Here is a 20,528-nt window from a genome sequence, read left to right on the forward strand (position 1 = left end):
AGCTACTCGGGAGGCTGAGGTAGGAGAATGGCGTGAACCCGGGAGGCGGAGCTTGCAGTGAGCCGAGATTGCGCCACTGCACTCCAGCCTGGGCGACAGAGCGAGACTCTGTCTCAAAAAAAAAAAAAAAAAAAGAAGAAGAAAAGAGAAACCAGAAGCATATCTGTAAATTAATTTGTATACAGTTTCATTAATTCTTTTCTTTAGGAAAGGAAGATTAAGCCAAAGAGGTTTCGAAAGTGCTGAAATAATACGGAACCAAAGGAAGACCCAGGGCCTCTGTCCTTCTCAAAATAGCCACCAGGGGGAGCTCGGAGGCGGGCCTGCGCTCCGCCGGGAAAGGAAGCCCGCCTCCTTTTTTTTTTTGGAGACTGTCTTGCTCTGTGCTCAGGCTGGAGTGCAGTGGCAGGATCTCGGCTCACTGCAACCTCCGCCTCCCGGGTTCAAGCAATTCTCCTGCTTCAGCCTCCTGAGTGGCTGGGACTATAGATGCACGCCGCCACGCCTGGCTAGTTTTGTTTGTTTGTTTGTTTTGTATTTTAGTAGAGACCCAGGCCGGTCTCGAACTCGTGAGCTCAGGCAGTCCGCCCACCTCAGCCTCCCAAAGTGCTAGGATTACAGGCGCACCCGACTAGCCTGCCTGCTTTCTTTGAATAGATGGATTAAGTCATTGCAAGGCTGCTTTCCTGATTATATTCTGACCACTTTGAGTAGAAATTAGTTACTTTGCTTTAAGATTGTTATTGCTTCTGTTTTCACTGTAATGTGTTTGACAGGTGATAAGCGATCACCTGAGGGTAACCAAGTGGCTGTTTTTAGGAAGTGGAGATACAGATTTTGGACCTCAGCTCAAGAACCTCAATAAGAAGCTCTTCACAGTGGTCGCCTGGGATCCTCGAGGCTATGGACATTCCAGGCCCCCAGATCGCGATTTCCCAGCAGACTTTTTTGAAAGGGATGCAAAAGATGCTGTTGATTTGATGAAGGTGGGTCTCTTAGGGAAGGGCCAGGGGAGGAAGGGTGGCTGGGCCTGTGTTCATTTATTTTGTTTAAACTTTGTTGTTATATCTTTCTACAAAATAATACCATGTGATTGCTATAGAAAACTCAAAGAGTTGAAATAGGTATAAAGAAGAAAGTGGGAATAGTCCACAGTCCAGCTCTCCAGAGACACTACGAAGTCTCGGCGGCGCTGCTTTCTGGCCAGTCTTACTCTATCACAAATGCAGTTTCATACTGATGCCATCGTACTACACCTAACGTTTTTCTAACTTACTATTTTTATTGAACAATTTTTCAAGGAAGTAACTTTCATGTCAATAAATATGCATTTATACTAGTTGTATGATAGGCACATATTACTCCATTGTATGGATGTACTGTATCTTATTTCACCGATTTTCTTTCTTTTTTTTTGATACAGAGTCTTGCTCTGTCACCTAGGCTGGAGTGCAGTGGCGCGATCTTGGCTTACTGCAACCTCTGCCTCCCGGGTTCAAGCGATTGTCTTGCCTTAGCCTCCTGAGTAGCTGGGATTACAGGCACACACCACTACACCCAGCTAATTTTTGTATTTTTAGTAGAGACAGAGTTTCATTGTGTTAGCCAGAATGGTCTTGATCTCCTGACCTCCTGATCCACCCACCTCAGCCTTCCGAAGTGCTGGGATTACAGGCATGAGCCACCACACCTGGCCTGTTTCACCAGTTTTCTAATAGTAGATAGTTAACTTAATTTTTAAGTTGTCTTTTTCTGCTGTTATAAATAGCAGGTAGTGAATATTCTGTTGCTCCTGGCCATTTTCATTTTTTTTGCTACTATAAACAGTACTGTTGTGGACATCCTGGACTGAGCTCCTGGCACACGTGGGAGAATTTCATACAAATTCAGGAGACAATTTGCTAGGTGATAGAAGTTCCAGATGTTCATTTTACAGGATAATGCCACAGTAGTTACACCATTTTATGGTCCAGGCAGCAAATATCTTGGACTAATATTAATTCTTTACCTTTAATTTTCCAGTCATTCTATTCTTTCTTCTTGGCAGCCTCTCTAAGATGTAATCTTTGTCCATTTTCCCTGCCAAACACATGTGCAGACCTTGGCTGATTCACCCGCGGGCTCACATAACCTCCCCATGACGCTGTTCTCTGACAGCCTGGCTCTTGCCACTTCTTCCCGCAGTTGCTTTACCAGACACCCTGCTTCACTTCATCCAGCAGAGCCCAGGGTCCCCTCTCTGATCTATGGAACTGTTCTCAGGGTCCTTGCTCAGGCATGCATATGCGCTCACACACACACACGCACGCTATATTTGTCGTATCTAAGTAGTTGGTCTCCATTGATTCTAGTTCCTTGAGTTTTTTATCCAACCAGAAGATGTAGTTCCCTCCTAATTCAAACCCATACCATATACTCAGGTTTTTTGACAATTTCCACTAAAACTAATTAAGAGAAAACATGATGTCATCAAATGGTGGACTCTAGGATTTTTCTTTTCTGACTAATTGATACTCCAGACCCACACCTGTATTGATTCTGATAATTAGTGACTCAGTTTCTTTTAACAGACAGGAGCAATAACTTGTGCTATGCGTTTTATCGTATGATCACAGGCGCTGAAGTTTAAGAAGGCTTCTCTGCTGGGGTGGAGTGATGGAGGCATAACCGCACTCATTGCCGCTGCAAAATATCCGTCTTACATCCACAAGATGGTGATCTGGGGCGCCAATGCCTACGTCACCGACGAAGACAGCATGATATACGAGGGTAGGTTCTGCGAATGGAGATGCTGGGACAGCAGATCCTTCCCCTCTCTCCGCATCTCATCTCTTGTTGTGAGATATGTTGACAAGTCATATCTCTTCTGCTTCTAGTTCTCAACTCTCAGGTAGAAATAATAACGAGTTCTCAGAAAAGTAATGCAATTTAACCAGTCTGAGTTTTAAAGCTTTCTGTTTCCAGGAGTGAAACTTCATGGCTCAGGAAAAGGCTCAGGAAAATCACTATTTCCATTTACTACTACTGATAATGAACTTTAAGGAAGGAGGGAGTGGTGTGAAGTGTTATTGATAACCTCATTGAAAATAATGTGAGGCCAGGCACAGTGGCTCATGCCTGTAATCCCAGCACTTTGGGAGCCCAAGGCAGAAGGATCTCTTGAGCCCAGGAAGTCGAGGCTGCAGTAAGCCATGACTGTGCCACTGCACTTTTGCCTGGGTGACAGGAGTGAGAGAGAGAGAGATGGGGGGAGGAAAGAAAATAATGTTGAGTGTGGAAAAGAATCACTGGATTCAAATATGAAACCTTTTAAAATAATTTCTGTGCTGTTTGCATGCTTTAAGGTTGTCCTTCAAGCCTGTCTTTGAGTTTTTTTTGTTTTTGTTTTGGTTTTTTTGAGATGGAGTTTCGCTCTTGTTGCCCAGGCTGGAGTGCAGTGGCGTGATCTCAGCTCACTGCAACCTCCTCCTCCTGGGTTCAAGCGATTCTTCTGCCTCAGCCTCCTAAGTAGCTGGGATTACAGGCATGCACCACCACGTCTGGCTAATTTTGTATTTTTTAGTAGAGACGGTGTTTCTCCCGGTTGGTCAGGCTGGTCTCAAACTCCCGACCTTGGCCTCCCAAAGTGTTGGGATTACCGGCGTGAGCCACCGCCCCCAGCCTGAGGTTTTTACAGGCACTGGAATAGGGGCCAGCGAACTGTAGCCTGTGCGTTACACCTAGCCTGCCTCCCACTTCTGTGCAGCCCATGTACCAATCAAGGCGGCTAGTGCTGTGAGTCACAGAGACCAAGCTGGGGTATCCCTTTATCACCCAGCATTGCTGCCCCAGACCTGCACTGGTGGTCACTACACAGGGGCGACTAGTCATGGAATTTCAGTCAGCAGCTCAGGAGTTGCTTAGCCTCCAGCAAGCTGCCCACATTGAGATGACCAGGCTCTTGGGAGGAGCGAAGGGTGCACCAGGATCTAGGGGTTGCTGGGACTAGAAGTGAACCTGAGCTGCATTACCTTACTACCCCCACCTGCCAGCCTGGCCCACCAGGACCCTCTTCCTCAGGCCGCTAGCTTTTGTCCCGAGTGTGATCTCGTGGATCCCAGATGGCCTGCCCCAGCCACGTAGGACTAGGTGTGTCGGGTATTTTCTCTCCTCGTGTGTGAGTATCTGCATAATGTCTCTGATTTTGTTTCTTGGCCAGCAGAACCTAAAATGTGCATTTACTCTGGCCCTTTACATAAAAGGTGTACAGATCTCTTCGCTAGAATATCACAAGTCTAGTGTTTTTCAGCTCTTCTGCAATTCACATGACTTTGAAGTAAGCTACTTAGTGGCAGTGTTCTATTGTAGAATCGTAGTTCTTCACAGTCTTTCTGTGTTTTAAATGAATATGAAGCTTTTATGGTGAGTCTGATGTGGTTGCCAGTCCTGTCTGTGCTCCTGCTTTTCCTTGTTTTGCTCCTGCCTGGTGTCCGTCTTGTGCAGAGTAAGCCATTCCGCTCTGTTACGGATCTGTCTCCTCCCGCGGCCTCTAGGACAGGCTGCCTTGAGTTCTTCCTCCCTCTCCTGTGTCCTTGAATTCTCTCCACTGGGTCGGTCCTCTCAGCCTGCAAAAGTGGGCATAATTCTTCCTCCAGAAAGTTGCCACTCCTACCTGTATTTGCTATCTTCCCATTCTTTATTCTTTCCCACAAACTTATGGAGAGAGCCACCTGCGTTCCCTGCTTCTAGGGATCCTCCTCTCCTTCCTTCTTTAGTCCATTCTGCCCCATCTCCCTCTCTGGCCCATTCTAGCCCCCTCTACTGAAATTCTTCTCACTGACCCCTGCCCACTTGTTCTTTCCCATAATCTATCTCAGTTCATGGCCTGCAGATGACCTGGCATCCAGGCAGAGCCCCAGACGCATCCCTCGAGGGCAGAGGGCAGAGTCCTCTTCTGCCCTCTTCATTTGCCCACCTTGCCCTGTTCATTGAACTGCGATGCTTTCTGTTGTCACCACATGCATACTACCCCTCCGGTTATCCTCACCTCTCTTCCTCCCCCCATCCTCCTGGTTTAGGCCGCTAACTTATGGCAGTTTGTCCTCCATAGGAGAGCTTCCTTTGTAAGGCAAAAATCGAATCACTTAATTCTACTAGAGGACTTAAAATCCTTCACTAACCAGCAAAGTCTGTGCTGATTGGCTGGCCCCTCCCACCAGCCCCCTCACTGGGCCTTCTCCCATCTCCCCTTTCTCCTCATCCTTCCGGTTCCTCTCCCACATGGAATAAACGGCCATTCCTGGAACAAGCTACCCCCTCATGCCTCTTCGCCTTTGCAACTGCTGCTGTGCCACCTCACACCAGCCTTCCCCTCAGCCACATCCTCTGCCGGGGCGTATTCACCCCGACACAGCTCCTTGGGGCTCAGCATCTGGGAAGGCCTCCCGGAGCCCTGAGACCTGGCGGTGCTCTCCCTCCTGGACCCTGCCACACAGTGCACATGCCTGTGTCACGGCCCTTCATCCTGGACACTGTCGTCACTCACTCCCTTGCCTCGGTCACTGCAGTGGGAACTCACCACGTGCAGTTGCTCTGACTTTCCTTTCTTTATGAAGGCAAGAGTCTCTCAGTAGCATGCACTCTTTACTCTCTGACATCTCTCTACTTCCCCTCCTAGCCACCCTTTCTTGCTCATCCCCCATTCTCTCCTAGCTTGTGTCAGGATGGCTGCGGCCCGCCAGTCTGCTGTAACCGAGCCCCCACCGTGCACCTCTTCTTGGCTCCTTGGTCATTCTGCAGCATTTGGGAACATGCTCATGATGTGTGCGCCATTGGTCACGCCCCGCTTCTCGAAGCTTTCTCTGTCTGGAAATTCTTGCCACCGTCTTCTCCCAACTTCCCCCCCTCTCTCAGGCTGTTCCCTGGCTGACACGTGCCTGCTCCCCCATGTGGGCCACAGTGTTGGGTCCTCCAGTCATCACCCTCGGTGCTCTGCTCCCCTCTCACCCTCACACCTGAGTAGCTTCACTCAGCTCCTTGCTTCACCTAACTCCCAAACCCCACATATTTGACTGTTTTTTTTTTTAAGAGACAAGTTCTCACTGGGCGTGGTAGCTCACACCTGTAGTCCCAGCAGTTTGGGAGGCTGAGGCAGGAGGATCACTTGAGCCCAGGAGTTCAAGACCAGCCTGGGCAACATAGCAAGACCCCGTGTCTACAAAAAATACAAAAATTAGCCAGGCATGGTGGCACGTGCCTGTAGTCCCAGCCATTTGGGAGGCTGAGGTGGAGGATCACCTGAGCCGGGGAGGTTGAGGCTGCAGCGATCTGTGATTGCACCACTGCACTGTAGCTTGGGTGACAGAGGCAAGACCCTGTTCCAACAACAACAAAAAAAAAAAAAAAAAAAGAAAGGAAAGAAAAGAGTTGAGTTCTCACTATGTTGCCTTATTCAACTTTTTATTCAATTTTCTTATCTGGTTGTCTCATACATACTTTAAATTCAGTCTGTCTAATACTGTATTCATGATCTTCCCTCTAGGCCTGTCCCTTCTGCTACATTTCTTGTCTTTATAAATAATACTCACCGGAATATACTTTCTCCCTCAAAATAATATTTTAATTACTATTTATTGAGTGCCTGCCATGAGCTAAAGTCTATAACCATGTGTTATCCCTGTAAGATCTCTGATACTCAGCCTGCTTGTCAGGTGAAAAACAGGGGCTCACAAAAGTGAGGAAACCCTCCAGACCACATCCCCCACACTGCAGCCGTCAGCCCGCTCCGCTCCTCTGCTGGGCTCTGAGTGGACCCATCTTGCCCTCCCCCTCTCTCCCTCCCACCAGGCTCCCGCCAGCCTCGTTGGTCCCGCCTGGGCTGATTCTGTGCCTCTCCAACCGGTCCAGGTCCTTGCCTCCTACCAGTCTGCCTTCCATGATGCTCTGAGAGCAATTCGGCAATATGTGTATCTCATGGTATCTTACTTTCAGCCTTCCAGGACTCCCCATGACTTTCGTGATAAAGTTCAGGCTCCTTCACTTTGCTCACGGAATGAGTGGCCCAGCCTCTGCCTCTCCATGTCCCCTCCCCCCACTTTCCCCTCCCAACCACCAGTGTCCAGCCATCCAAGACCACCTGGCCCCCTGCAGCAGGTGGCGGGCTCCTGCCTCCTTGTGTGAGCCCTTCCCGCTCCCTTCCCACTCCTTCACTTGTTTGCTGACTTCCCTTCTCCCAGAATGGCCCAACCACTCCATCCTCTAGGAAGCCCTCACCGCCGCCACCCGCTCTCCGTTGCCCGTGTGGGCACACAGGCCACTCTGCTGCAGACGGACAGCTGGCTCTTGTGCCTGTCTCCTGGGGTGCAGGAGCAGCAGTGTCTCCCCAGGGTCTAAGTCCATGAGTGCAATTGCTGAGTGTTGTGTACAGATATACTGCATTACAAGTGACAAATTATTTTCCAGCAAAATAAATTTACACTTCCACCAGCAATAGATGAGATTCCTTAACTTTTACCTCGTCAACAAAAACTTGAAATTCTCAGACTCCTTAATTCACTGGCCAATCAAATGGGTGTCAGATGTTATCTTATTGGGGTCTTAATTTGCATTTCGTATTACTAATAAGATTGAAAAACTGTGTTTATCCACCATTTGAGTTTCTTCTGTATTATATCTATTCATGTATTTTTATTGGCTAAAAACTTTTTATTACGTAATAATTGATACGTGCAATACAGTATGTTTAAGTATACAGTATGAAATGTAACAATGAAACAACCCCGACTCTCCACCCAACTCAGCACCAGAACATGTTATGGCAGTGTTACTGCTGTGCAGTTTTAAGAAAATACTCTAATCCTAATTAATAACCCCTTTTAGGGTAACTGTGTTGCAAACACCTTTTCACAGTGGGTGGCTTGCCTTTTTATGGACAGAAGTACTTAATGAAAGGAAATGCCACAATGTTTTATTTTTCTTTTCCTTTTTCTTTTTCTTTCCTTTTTTTTTTTTTTTTTTTTTTTTTTTTTGAGACAGGGTCTCACACTATTGCCCAAGCTGGAGTGCAGTGGCACCATCTCAGGTCACTGCAACCTGCTCAACATCAAACTATCCTTCTGCCTCAGCCTCCCAAGTAGCTGGCACTACAGGTGTGTGCCACCACACCTGGCTAATTTTTGTATTTTTTGTAGAGACGGGGTTCCGCCACATTGCCCAGGCTGGTCTCAAACTCCTGGACTTAAGTGATCCACCCACCTCAGCCTTCCGAGGTGCTGGGATTACAGGTGTGAGCCACCACACCCGGCCTCACAATGTTTTGTTTTCTCATTGGTTTGACTGATTTTGTTTGGTTTTAGATCCACCAACATGTTTGCCTGTTTGTTTACTCACCTGTTCTTTCTTCACAAATGTTCCTTCTAAACGCATTTATCCTCTCTTTTTCCTGAAGTTATTTTTAGAAGTTACTTAAGGGCAGCCTGTTAATGGTCAACAGTTTTTACCAACAAGTGTCTTTTCTTTCACCCACCTTTTCTGCAAGTCTGTTTAGCTGAGTGTGGAAATGGAAGCGGAAAATCATCGCCTCCCCCATTCTGCGGTCTTCTGCCTCCCATCATTGCTGTTGAGACGTTTCCTGTCCGCCTACGTGGTTCCTGCTTCGGAGTGATGTGTCTTAACTCTCTGGCTGTTTTTCGCATTTTCTCCTTACCTTTGATATATTGCTGTTTTAACATATTCTGTCCAAGTGCAGATTTCATTTTACTTATCCTGTTTGGAATATATTGCATTTTTGTTTGTGGATTCTTTGATTCATTTTGAAAAACACTCCCACCCATTATTTCTTTAAGTAGGCATCTCGTTCATTCTCCTTCTTCTCTTCTTCTGAGACGAGTGGACTTTTGTAGACCTCGTCTTTCCGTCTTCCGTATCTCTTCTTCATCTTCTTGTCTCTGCATGGTGTTCTGCATAATTTTTTAAGATGTCTCTTCCAAGTTTCTAGTTTTTCCATCAACTTTATAAAAATCCTGTTTGTTTCGTGACCTTTGGTTAGGAGCTAATATTTGCTTACTCTTAATCTGAAAACCAAACGGTGAGCATAAATCGAGAGCGCTTTCCTTCCGAGAAGATTTGCATTTGCTGCTCTTGGGAACCACAGGATCATACCAGGTTGGGGCCATTTTTAGCCCAGCTTAATCCAGGAGTCTCAGGTTGGGCCCCCAGCCTGCCCGTGAACACTGCGTCTCCACCCAGAGCAGGCCTGCCTTTGGAGCTGGCTTATTTCCTTTGCTGTATTTTCAGGGTTCTCTTTCTCATGTGCAGACACACTCACACACACTCACACCCTGGTTTCCATTAACCACGGCAACTTCAGCAATGCCACAAAATTCTGTTTTGTTAAAGATCTAGTTATTCCCCTGGAAAAAGGCTTTCAGAGGGTGCGGTCTGCCATACAGCCACAAGCAGAAGCATGTGCGGGGCCGTTTTACTGGCCATCTTCACACTGTCTTGCTTCTCTCTCCCTTACCCCCACCCCCAAACGTTTTCTTCTTCCCACATCTTCTCCCCACCTCTTCACCCTGTCTCTAGTACCTCACTCAAGTCTTTTCATTCTTGTGCAGAACAGTTCATCCTCTTCAGCCTTTATCCTCAACTCACGCGGGGCCTACCTCTGAATATTTAAGCCAATTAGCAGAAGCAAAGGCAGGCACCAGGCACTGGCCTGTAATGGGGGATCCTCCCTCCTCGGAAGGGAGTTGTGATTGTCAATAGCAGTTTTTCCTCTATTTGGTGATTTGAATTCACTAAGCACACGGTGAGTGCCTGCCAGGCGCCTGACGTTGTCCGGGACCCTGTACGTATTGTGTTCATATGAGTTCGTGCCATTAGTGTTATATTTCTTCCATGGGTAGCATGTAGCTCTCAGTAAAGCAACATTTAATATGCCCAAGAACTTTAGAATCTTTACTTACCACAGTGTATTTAAAGAAATATGGAAAAGATTGGCCTAAGGAATCGTATTTGTTGGTTCATGTTAAGGGTTGTTTTTAGTTATTCTTCCCTACTAATGAATCATCTACAATATAGTTTGAAGTTTGGTTCTTAGCCTTTTACACCCGTATTTCTTCGGTAGCAGAAGTTAGAATGAATACTTTGTGTGCATTTTTCAATGTCCATACAAATGCAATGCAGAAAAAACTCCTCTTTTGCAAATATTGTCGCTCTTACTCAGGTGACCCTGCTAGGGTCATATTTTCTTTTATCTTGTTTCTTTAAAGGAGAGCAGTAAGTGCAGCTCTAATTTCAAAATCACTTGGTAAGCACTGATTTGTGGGCCTGTTTTGTGGGAGGCACTAGTGTAGGCCCTGTGGTGCAGTGAGGAGCAAAGCAAAGTCCCTTCCACTGCACCAGGTCCTAGTGGGAGGCAGGCACTCAGTCATGGGTCCAGAAGGCACTGCAAAGCAGCCACCAGGGTGAAACCGAGCAGAAGGAGGGAGGGAGGCGTTCCAGGTGACGAGGCAGTAAGCGCATGGGCTCAGAAGTGGCTCTTGCTCGGAATACTTAAAGACAATTCTTCAGTATGAAACTAAATGTTTCTTTGCCTACACTTCTGTTTTTCAGGCATCCGAGATGTTTCTAAATGGAGTGAGAGGACAAGAAAGCCTCTAGAAGCCCTCTATGGGTATGACTACTTTGCCAGAACCTGTGAAAAGTGGGTGGATGGCATAAGACAGTTTAAACATCTCCCAGATGGTAGGTTACTGGGCTCGAAGGGCTCTCTGCCTGTTATAGAGGGTGCGCGAGTTCCTCCCCAGTGTTCCAGAATTGCTCAGTGATTCATGAATCTGCCCATCGCCCTCACACACTCATGTGTGAACAGAACAGAGAATACTAGTTACTGTGTACTGTGCCAGTTCTTGTGTAGTCAGTCTGGCTTAACGTAGAGATAGGGCTGCATGTCCAAAGGTTCACATTGTTGAGTCTTTAATAGCAGACTGTTCTCTTTTCCTTCTTATCCTTGGTGTGTGTGTGATGACAAAATAATTACCCAGAAGCCTTGAACAGTTTCTATTTTCTAATTCCAGAATGAGTCATTCGAAAATAAATAGACCACAATATGTACAATATTTTTTCCTTTTTACACTTTTAGATGTGTCACCCAACGAGGACACTGTTAATCTTTAATCTCAATGGAGTTAATATGAGGAAGAAAATATAATTTTTTCCCATCTTCAGAACTAAGTGATATGACCTTAACTATGAACAAATATCTCCTGTTCTTTTTTTTTTTTTTTTTTTTTTTAAGATGTAGTCTCACTGTGTTACCAGGCTGGAATGCAGTGGCATGATCTCAGCTCACTGCAATCTCTGCCTCCTGGGTTCAAGCGATTCCCCTGCCTCAGCCTCCCAAGTAGCTGGGACTACAGGCGTGCACCACCACGCAGGCAATTTTTTTTGTATTTTAGTAGAGACAGGGTTTCACCATGTTGGCCAGGATAGTCTTGATCTCCTGATCTCATGATCTGCCCACCTCGGCCCCCCACAAGTGCTGGGATTACAGGCCTGAGCCACCACACCTAGCCTCCTATTCTTTATCTGAAAAATTACCAAGATTTCCAGTTAAAGTAAGAATTGACATCTTTAAGAGAAATTCTGAATTATAGTTTATTTTCATACAGCTATTTATGTTTATAATCTCATTTTTCTTTTTCTTTTTTAATTGCTGAGAAAACAGAGTAGCTGAGATCTAATCTTGGAGTGCATTGTTACAAAATGGTTGTGATTGAAGGACCAATTTGATCTATTAGGTAATCATTTCCTGCATGAGTCATCTGCCAGAACTTTCACAATGAAAAGGACGTTTGGAAATGTTACTCTTCTGGTTTGAGTTGAAAGCAGCAAATACATCAAATATATGCCTTATAATGCTCCAGTTCAGATGCAGTATCCACCGATGGAAACAGGCCCTGGAAATCTCTGCTCTTAAAACAAACCAAAAAATGCCATAAAGCAATGTTTGTGACAGTTCTCCATTAAAGAGGGCACATTTGTAAAATGTAAACTTTTATGTTTTATTGAAGAGAGTAGTGAAAAGATAGGAAGATTTAAAGGTAGAAATAGGGTTAAATCAGCAATTCGAAAATACGTTCTTGATACAGAGGCTGCAGCAGTGTGTAAACTCTCTCACAGCGAGGCCCTTCATGCTCTGTTCCCCTTCTGTGCTGGCTAATTTGGTAGGAGCCCCGTTTTCCTCACTGTCCTCTCGGGTTTGTGGATGCTTGGTACAGCACAGGGATTCATTGCACGGCTCTGGAGTACGATGAGCCTGAGTGTGCATTCTGGCTGTGCCCCTGGCTTGCTGTTAGAATGGATCTGGGCAGGTAACTTCGCTTCTTGAAGCTTCAGGTTCCTGTCTGTGACCTCGAAAAGCTGTTGTGGGGATTACATGAGATATGATCTGTTCAGCTTTGGTGCAGGATCAAAGACAGAGTAAGTGCCTAATGAAAGGTTGGCATTACTGTTATTACAAAAGTACTTAACAGACAAACATTTTTATATGCTGAATAAGTTAAAACATGTAACTACTGGGTTTAACAGATATGAAATTGTGTAAACAGTTCCTGGTACAAAGTGAGCACTCAGGAATATTGACTTTGATCATCACATGATGAAGCAGTTGGCCAGTGTGTGTCATCTCGGGACAGGAGAGGGAAGTGTCAGAGACCTGGAGAAGTATTTCCCTAGTCACCAGGTCCCCTTCTCACTTAGCAGGCGGGGACTTCCCACTGAAGAGGAGGGAAAGGCCCAGGGCAAGACAGGGAAGCACTGCATTGTGGGGGCAGCTCCCAGCCTTCTCGGAGCTGCAGCGCCTTCTTCTTGACACACATGGAGAAGGGAGGGAGGAGAAGGAAAGAGCTAGCTTAGGGATGCCGGGGACCGTAGATGCCGCTCTCCTGTTAGCCCCACGACAGGCCCCGGGAACTATGATTGTTCCTGTTTGTGGCTGAAGCTCCCAGTGGTTAAGGGGCCACCACAGTCTCACAGAGGCAGGAAACTGCAGTACGGGGACTAGGGCCCAGGCTGTCCATCGTTGCCTCTGGAAAGTTCTCATAAATGGGGGTAAGTCCTTACAGCCTCTCCAAAGGATGTTAGTCAGGAGTGTCACAGAAGCATCAGTGATAAGGCATCAGTGATGCGCAAGTTATATAATGAATTCATCGTGAGGCTCACATGCTTTGAGGACTGGCCGGGGCCCCTACACTCATCTGAAATGTGATTTCCAGGGAAAAGCTCTACAGGTGTCCAGCACCTACCCCTGTTTTCACATTGGGAACCGCCACTGTGGAATATAGTGGTGGGGTGTTTATTTGATTTTCCTACTATTTTATTTGAATTTAAATCAGGCTGCTTATTTACTAGTAGAACTCAGAAACAGGCAAACAAACAAGAAACAGAATCAGAAAAGGGAATCCAAAGAATGTTAGAGCTGGAAGGGATCCCAGGCAGGTCAAATCCAAACCACGGTTTTTACAGATAGGCAAACTGAGGGCCAAGGAGGGGCAGGGCGCGCCGAGCTTTGCTTCCTCTGACAGCATAGAATGGTTGCACTAAAGCAGATTTCTTGTGCTGTGTATCCTTCAGGTAACATCTGCCGGCACCTGCTGCCCCAGGTCCAGTGCCCCACCTTGATTGTGCACGGTGAGAAGGATCCTCTGGTCCCGCGGTTTCATGCTAACTTCATTCATGAGCACGTGAAAGGCTCACGGTAAGTCCTGTCAACACCTTGACACTCCCCCGCACAGAGCCTCGGAGTCAATGGGCAGAGCTACTGGAAGGAAAAGAACCAAGAGGAGTTGGAGTTTTAGAGTACACGGCCCCCCTGTTTGCCAGTGCAGTCAGTAGCACCGCTTTATTTAGGGGACCACGGAGGACCGAAGCCCTGAACTGTGGGTGTTTGATAACCAGAAGGAAAGGCACGCTCAGCTAGTCAGCTCTTACTTTTATGAGTGGCAAACAGGCTGGCAGGTGCTAAGCCCTGTCACTTGGTAATAGTTCAGGTTTATTTCCATCAGTATTAACCGAAACCATTTCACACAATTTAGGAATTTTCAGTTTAGTTTTTTATCATTATGAAAGCACTGACCACCCAATTTAAAAAAAATCTGTTAAACCAAATTTCTGATGTCTGCTGACAGGCAGCGCCACTCAGCACGGCTAATGGTAGCGTTCCCTGTCCCGAAAGCCCTCCGGCCAGCCGGGAAAGCAGGCACAGAAACAGCTCCACTGCTTCCTTATCACTCTGTTCTGTGATATATTTAACAACGGATTTCTCAGAGAATTTTTAAATGAGGATAAAAAGTTTCTGTTCCATAATAAAATACAATTACCATAAACCTTTATAATTCCTATATCCATAATGGATAATGCTATATCCATTTAGCATTTTTTAAGTTAAAAGGCATCTCTTTATTCCACACATTCCTCCTATGCCACTTCAACCATGAATCAAAAATACACATGAGCCTGTATAACAAATATTTCATGTGGTGAGAGCATAGAGTCAGTGAAGAGCAAAGGTGGGAGTTAGGCAGGATTATTTTGCGGGTGGACAAAGACGTTTAGTGGAGGAGTTATTTATTTTTTTTGGAGCTAGAGTCTCGCACTGTCGCCTGGGCTGGAGTGCAGTGGCGTGATCTAGGCTAACTGCAACCTCCGCCTCCCGGGTTCAAGCGATTCTACCACCTCAGCCTCCCAAGTAGGTGGGGTTACAGGTGTACGCCACCACGCCCAGCTAATTTTTTGTATTTTTAGTTTTAACGGTTTTTGCTATGTTAGCCAGGCTTGTCTCAAACTCCTGACCTCGTGATCCGCCTGCCTTGGCCTTCAAAGTGCTGGGATTACAGGCGTGAGCGACCACGCCCCACTTGGAGTTTTTAAATTGATATAGTAGGGGCTGGGCACAGTGGCTCACACCTGTAATTCCAGCACTTTGGGAGGCTGACGTGGGCGGTTCACTTGAGGCCAGGAGTTCAAAACCAGCCTGGCCAACATGGCAAAACCCCATCTCTACTAAAAATACAAAAATTAGCCGGGCATGGTGGCAGGCGCCTGTAATCCCAGCTACTCAGGAAGCTGAGTCAGGAGAATCACTTGAACCCGGGAGGCAGAGGTTGCAGTGAGCCAAGATTATGCCATTACATTCCAGCCTGGGTGACACAGTGAGACTCCGTCTCAGAAATAAATAAATAAATAAAAATAAATAAATGTATTTAATAGGCAATAAAAGGTATTTTCAAACTAGACTTCACAAAATTATAATACTAAGTCATGGTCATGGTACAAAATTCCAATAGTATACTTTCTTATTAATCCTTACAAAAGTTTTTGTTGTTGTTGTTGAGGCAGAATTTCGCTCTTGTTGCCTAAGCTGAAGTGCAATGGCGTAATCTTGGCTCACTGCAACCTCTGCCTCCTGGGTTCAAGTGATTCTCCTGCCTCAGCCTCCTGAGTAGCTGGGATTACAGGCGTGTGCCACCACGCCCAGCTAATTTTTACATTTTTAGTAGAGACATGGTTTCACTGTGTTAGCCAGGATGGTCTCGATCCCCTGACCTCATGATCTGCCTGCCTCGGCCTCCAGAAGTGCTGGGATTACAGGCATGAACCACCATGCCCAGCCTGCAAAAATTTTTGTGCTTTTGATTGTGTTTGTTTGCAGTGTGCAAAGTGATGTCTCCATATAGCACTTAATATTTTAAAAGGTATTTTTTACATGGTATCTAGTTATAGTTTGTGACACAGTTATGAAAAAAATTATCCATTTTACAGATGAGAAATCACGGCTGAGAGATGTTAAGCAATCTTTCAAGGCTGCATAGCTAGTAAATAATGAATCTTAGATTTTTCTCCTAATATGGTGCTTTTCCACCATAGTACAGCTGCCACTTCTCTCTTAATATGTACGATGGTAACGTGCCCAGAATAAGATACCAGGTGACCTGGTTAATTGTCTTCCAGCTTCAGAAATGACAGGTTTTTCACAGTGACATACATAGTAAATGTGGTATGTGCCCTTAAACAGCCAGGTTCAATTAAAGTCAGTCTACAAGAATGTTTAATTTAGGAATTAAAGTTTAATTTAAGCCCATCTCCTAGCAACAGAGTACATCAGTATAGGAGAAAAACACCCTTACTATGCAGATATTAATTGTTTTAGTAGACTATTTTATGGAAGATCACTTTCTTAAAGCAATATTCTGTGGAGGAAATAGGTTGAGTATAAAGTGTTATTAGCAATGACTGTCGAAAACTGGATTGTAGCGCCGGGCGCGGTGGCTCATGCCTGTCATCCCAGCACTTTGGGAGGCCAAGGCAGGTGGATCATGAGGTCAGGAGATCGAGACCATCCTGGCTAACACGGTGAAACCCCGTTTCTACTAAAAATACAAAAAATTACCTGGGCATGGTGGTGGCGGGCGCCTGTGGTCCCAGCTACTCAGGAGGCTGAGGCAGGAGAATAGCGTGAACCCGGGAGGCAGAGCTTGCAGTGAGCCGAGAAGAAAACTGGCTTGTATTTTCTACTTATTACCTTCCTCTGCTGTAAGAGCCCTTTATGTTGGGCATGAGCCTACCTAGAATATGGTTGGTTTATTTTGGTCTCCACAAAATGAAGGCAGATTCCCTGAGTACCAAAACCCGACTGTGCTGTGTGCACATCTGACAGCCATCTGACAGCAGGGGAACAACGCGGTGTAGCAAGCTTCCAGTGAACTGGATATTTCATTGCCTTGCCGGGTGCTTTTGTTTTTTTGACGTAGGGTCTCACTCTGTCACCCAGGCTAGGGTGCAGTGGTGGGATCGTACCTCACTGCAGCCTCGAACTCCTGGGTTCAAGCCATCCTCTCACCTCCCGAAGTGCTGGGATTACAGGTACAAGCCACCATGCCCGGCTGCCAGGTACAGTTTTAATTAAACTTAAAGGCACAGGCCAGGCGCCGTGGCTCACACCTGTAATCCCAGCACTCTGGGAGGCCGAGGTGGGCAGATCACCTGAGGTCAGGAGTTCAAGACCAGCCTGGCCGTCATGGTGAAACCTCGTCTCTACTAGAAATACAAAAATTAGCCAGATGTGGTGGGCACCCATAATCCCAGCTACTCAAGATGCTAAGGCAGAGAATCACTTGAACCTGGGAGGCAGAGGTTGCAGCGAGCCGAGATCACGCCACTGCACTCCAGCCTGGGCAACAAGACCCGAAACCCTGTCTCAAAAAAAAAAAAGCACTTAAAGGCACAGACTATCCCTCCCCAGATTTTTACCAAGAAATACAGATTATGTGTGAAGCAAACACCAAACTGCCTTTCTTGCCTCAGAAGGAGGCTGAACAAAGGGTGGAGTTGCTCACCAGGTCTGCCTCCAGCTTATGTTAATTTGTCTCTTTCTCTCCTCTCTTTGTGGTAGAAGAAAAATAAGAATCGCTTATTTTTATTTTAAGCAAAGAGGCCTTAGAGATCACTCAGGCTCGGTGGTTTTAACATGTGTTTTTGTCGGTTGAAGCCCTTCCTCTAACAAGCTCTTATGCCGAAGTCTGAGATACGAAACACACAGTGAAAGCTGCTCAAACGACAGCAGTGACAGCAGGCTTTGCCTTTCTGCCTCCTGTGTCCAAATTTTCTCTTATAAGTACAGCAGTCGTAATAGATTAGGACCTATTCATATGACTTCATTTCAAATTAGTTACCTCTTTAAACACCCATGAACCAGCGCAAGACCTGTCTCTTAAAAAAAAAAAAAAGGCCAGGCACAGTGGCTCACACCTGTAATCCCAGCACTTTGGGAGGCCAAGGCAGGCGGATCACAAGGTCAGGAGATCAAGACCATCCTGGCTAACACGGTGAAACCCCGTCTCTGCTAAAAATACAAAAAATTAGCTGGGCGTGGTGGCGGGCCTACCCAAAGGAGGTCACACTCGGAGATGCTGCGAGTCAGGATCTAAGCGTATCAATATGAGGGGTACAGTTCAGCCCATCACAGTGCTTCTGAGGAGGTGCTCGGATCTCAGGACCAGAGGCCTGGTTCTGGGTGTCAGACTCGGCTGCAAATGATGAGCCCCTCACCTCTCACCTGCAGCCGTTCTCCACCCCTCAGCCCTGCCTCTGCCTGCCTGGGTGTGTGCTCACCCCTTAGGCCAGGACTCAGGCGGCTCCTCGGTGAGACTTCCTTGCCTCTGCCTGCCCCTCCAGTTGCTCACTCACCTATCGGAGGTCATATGGCTCCTTATTCATACCTTTTTTCTTCTTCTTTTTTTTTTTTGAGACAGAGTCTCACTCTGTCACCCAGGCTGGAGTGCAGTGGCGCGATCTCGGCTCACTGCAAGCTCCGCCTCCCGGGTTCATGCCATTCTCCTGCCTCAGCCTCCCGAGTAGCTGGAACTGCAGGCGCCCGCCACCATGCCCAGCTAATTTTTTGTATTTTTAGCAGAGACGGGGTTTCACTGTGTTAGCCAGGATGGTCTCGATCTCCTGACCTTGTGATCCACCCGCCTTGGCCTCCCAAAGTGCTGGGATTACAGGTGTGAGCCACTGCACCTGGCCTTCTCTTTTTTTTTTTAAGAGACAGGTCTTGCACTGTCATCCAGGCTGGAGTGCAGTGATGTGGTCACGGCTCATTACAGTCTCCTGAATAGCTAAGACAACCCATTATTAGTGTAGGTATATGGGCATATTTGGGTTCTCCAAAGAAATGGAACCAACAATACATATATGTGTGTATGTATATATAGGTAGAAAGAAAGAGATTCATTACAGGGAATTGGTTCATGGAGTATGAAAGCTGACAAGTCCCAAGGTCTGCAGAGTGAGTTGGCCAGCTGGAGACCCAGGAGAGCCAAAGGTGTGGTTCCAGTCTAAGTCTAAAGGCCTGACAGCCAGGAGAGGTGATGGTGTGGTTCTAGTGTGAAAGCCAGGAGGCTTGAGACCCAGGAAGAGCCAATGTTTCAGCCTGAGTCCAAAGGTAGGAAAAAGCCAACATTGCAGATTGAAGGCCACCAGGTGGGAGGAATTCCCTGTTCTCAGCCTTCTTGTTCTACTCAGGCTTTCAGCAGATTGGAGGAGACCCACCACACTGGGGAGGGCCTCTGCTTTACTCAGTCAATGGATTCAAATGCTAACCCATCCAGAAACACCCTCATGAACACACTCAGAAATAATGTTTGACCAAATATCTGGGCACCCTGTAGCCCAGTCAAGTTGACACAAAGTGTATAGTCACAGGGTGAAGGGCTGAGAGATGCCATCTCCACAAAGGTCTGGGCCTTGTGTTGGGTTCACCAGAGGGTGTGCTGGCAGGCTGGCAGCGAGGCGTCAGGCCTGGGATGTCTGTGCAGTGGACTAGTCACTGTCCTCTGTCTGAACCACAGAACGGAAGGAAGTGCCTCTTTCTGCAGCTTCCTTGGCTGTTTGGGTCTGGCCGCCAGTGGTAAGATGGCCCTAGTCCTCCCAGGCAGGCCAGTGGGAGCCTTACCACTTGGTGGAGTGAAATGAATTGGCTTAGGTGGAAAAGATTCACACCAGTGACAGTGGTTCATTTTCAGCTCCATAGAAAAGTGAAGCCAGGTTCTGGTGGGGAGGTAGACGCTGCCGGCAGGCAGGGCTGCAGCTTCCGCTTCGTACTGCCTCCAGCCTGGACGCAGTGGTTTGCCCACTCTTCTGCTACTGCCCCAGGTGACAGTTCCCCACCATTGGCATCCCAGCCCTCCTCTTCCCAGCTGCTGCTTTCAGCTCCTCCCAGCTGCTGCTCAGGTGGAAGGGAAAACCATCAGCTCCAGACACTGCTTGTGGGCTCATGACAGGATTTACTGCACACAGAATTAGCCAGTGCTTATCAAGTTGAGTCCTTTGTATTAATATTTCAAACAGTGTGGTCTGAACCTTTCCAGACAAATCTTACCTGCAAGGTAATATTAAAACCACTCCTAAGAAGCCTGCAGTTGGAGGTGTTGTGTTAGCCAACAAATGTAGATTAATTGTGCTCCTCTGAGTCAGTCATTGTTTAATATGCTGCACAGATTAATACCTTAAGGAATTCTGCACATTGTAAAGTGCAATACAAATATACTAATAAAGTAACAGCAGACATTTGTTAAGCTTACCACGTACCCACAGACCCTATGCTGCATACGTTGAATCTACTATCTCATTTCATCCTCAGAATGATTCTGCGGGGTAGATTCTGTTACTGTCCATATTTTCCAGATGAGGAATTGTGACTCAGGGAGATGGATGTAGCCTGTCAGTTTGGACTCTGTGCTGGTTAGACAAAACATGTCCTGGCCCCATAAAGCCAGTGTTTTCCTCCCGCAATGATGCCTCCAGTTTACATCCAACTGTCACAGGAAGAAAGCTTTCCTGCAGTCCAGGGCCCGACTAGGTCCCCACAGTCACAGCAGACTTGGAAAGGCTTTGTCCTCCACACACCACTTAAAAGCACCAACCTAGCAGCCCAAGGGTCCTCTAGCAGCCCACTTTAAGCCGACACACTGCCCAGAAAGTAGCCTCGG

The 20,528-nt window shown here is 46.8% G+C and overlaps 1 protein-coding gene across 2 annotated transcripts in view; it reads left to right on the forward strand.

The window, feature by feature from the left end:
* Positions 1-20,528, forward strand: part of BPHL (biphenyl hydrolase like) — a 32,673-nt gene that overhangs the window by 8,393 nt on the left and 3,752 nt on the right. For both annotated transcript variants that reach the window (XM_007973830.3, XM_073005622.1), the window contains 4 exons: positions 820-986; positions 2,616-2,769; positions 10,594-10,725; positions 13,615-13,738. In XM_007973830.3, the coding sequence (XP_007972021.3) occupies positions 820-986; positions 2,616-2,769; positions 10,594-10,725; positions 13,615-13,738 (577 nt within the window). The remainder of the gene's footprint in view (positions 1-819; positions 987-2,615; positions 2,770-10,593; positions 10,726-13,614; positions 13,739-20,528) is intronic.

The sequence above is a fragment of the Chlorocebus sabaeus genome, chromosome 17, assembly GCF_047675955.1.
Source record: "Chlorocebus sabaeus isolate Y175 chromosome 17, mChlSab1.0.hap1, whole genome shotgun sequence".
NCBI lineage: Eukaryota > Metazoa > Chordata > Mammalia > Primates > Cercopithecidae > Chlorocebus > Chlorocebus sabaeus.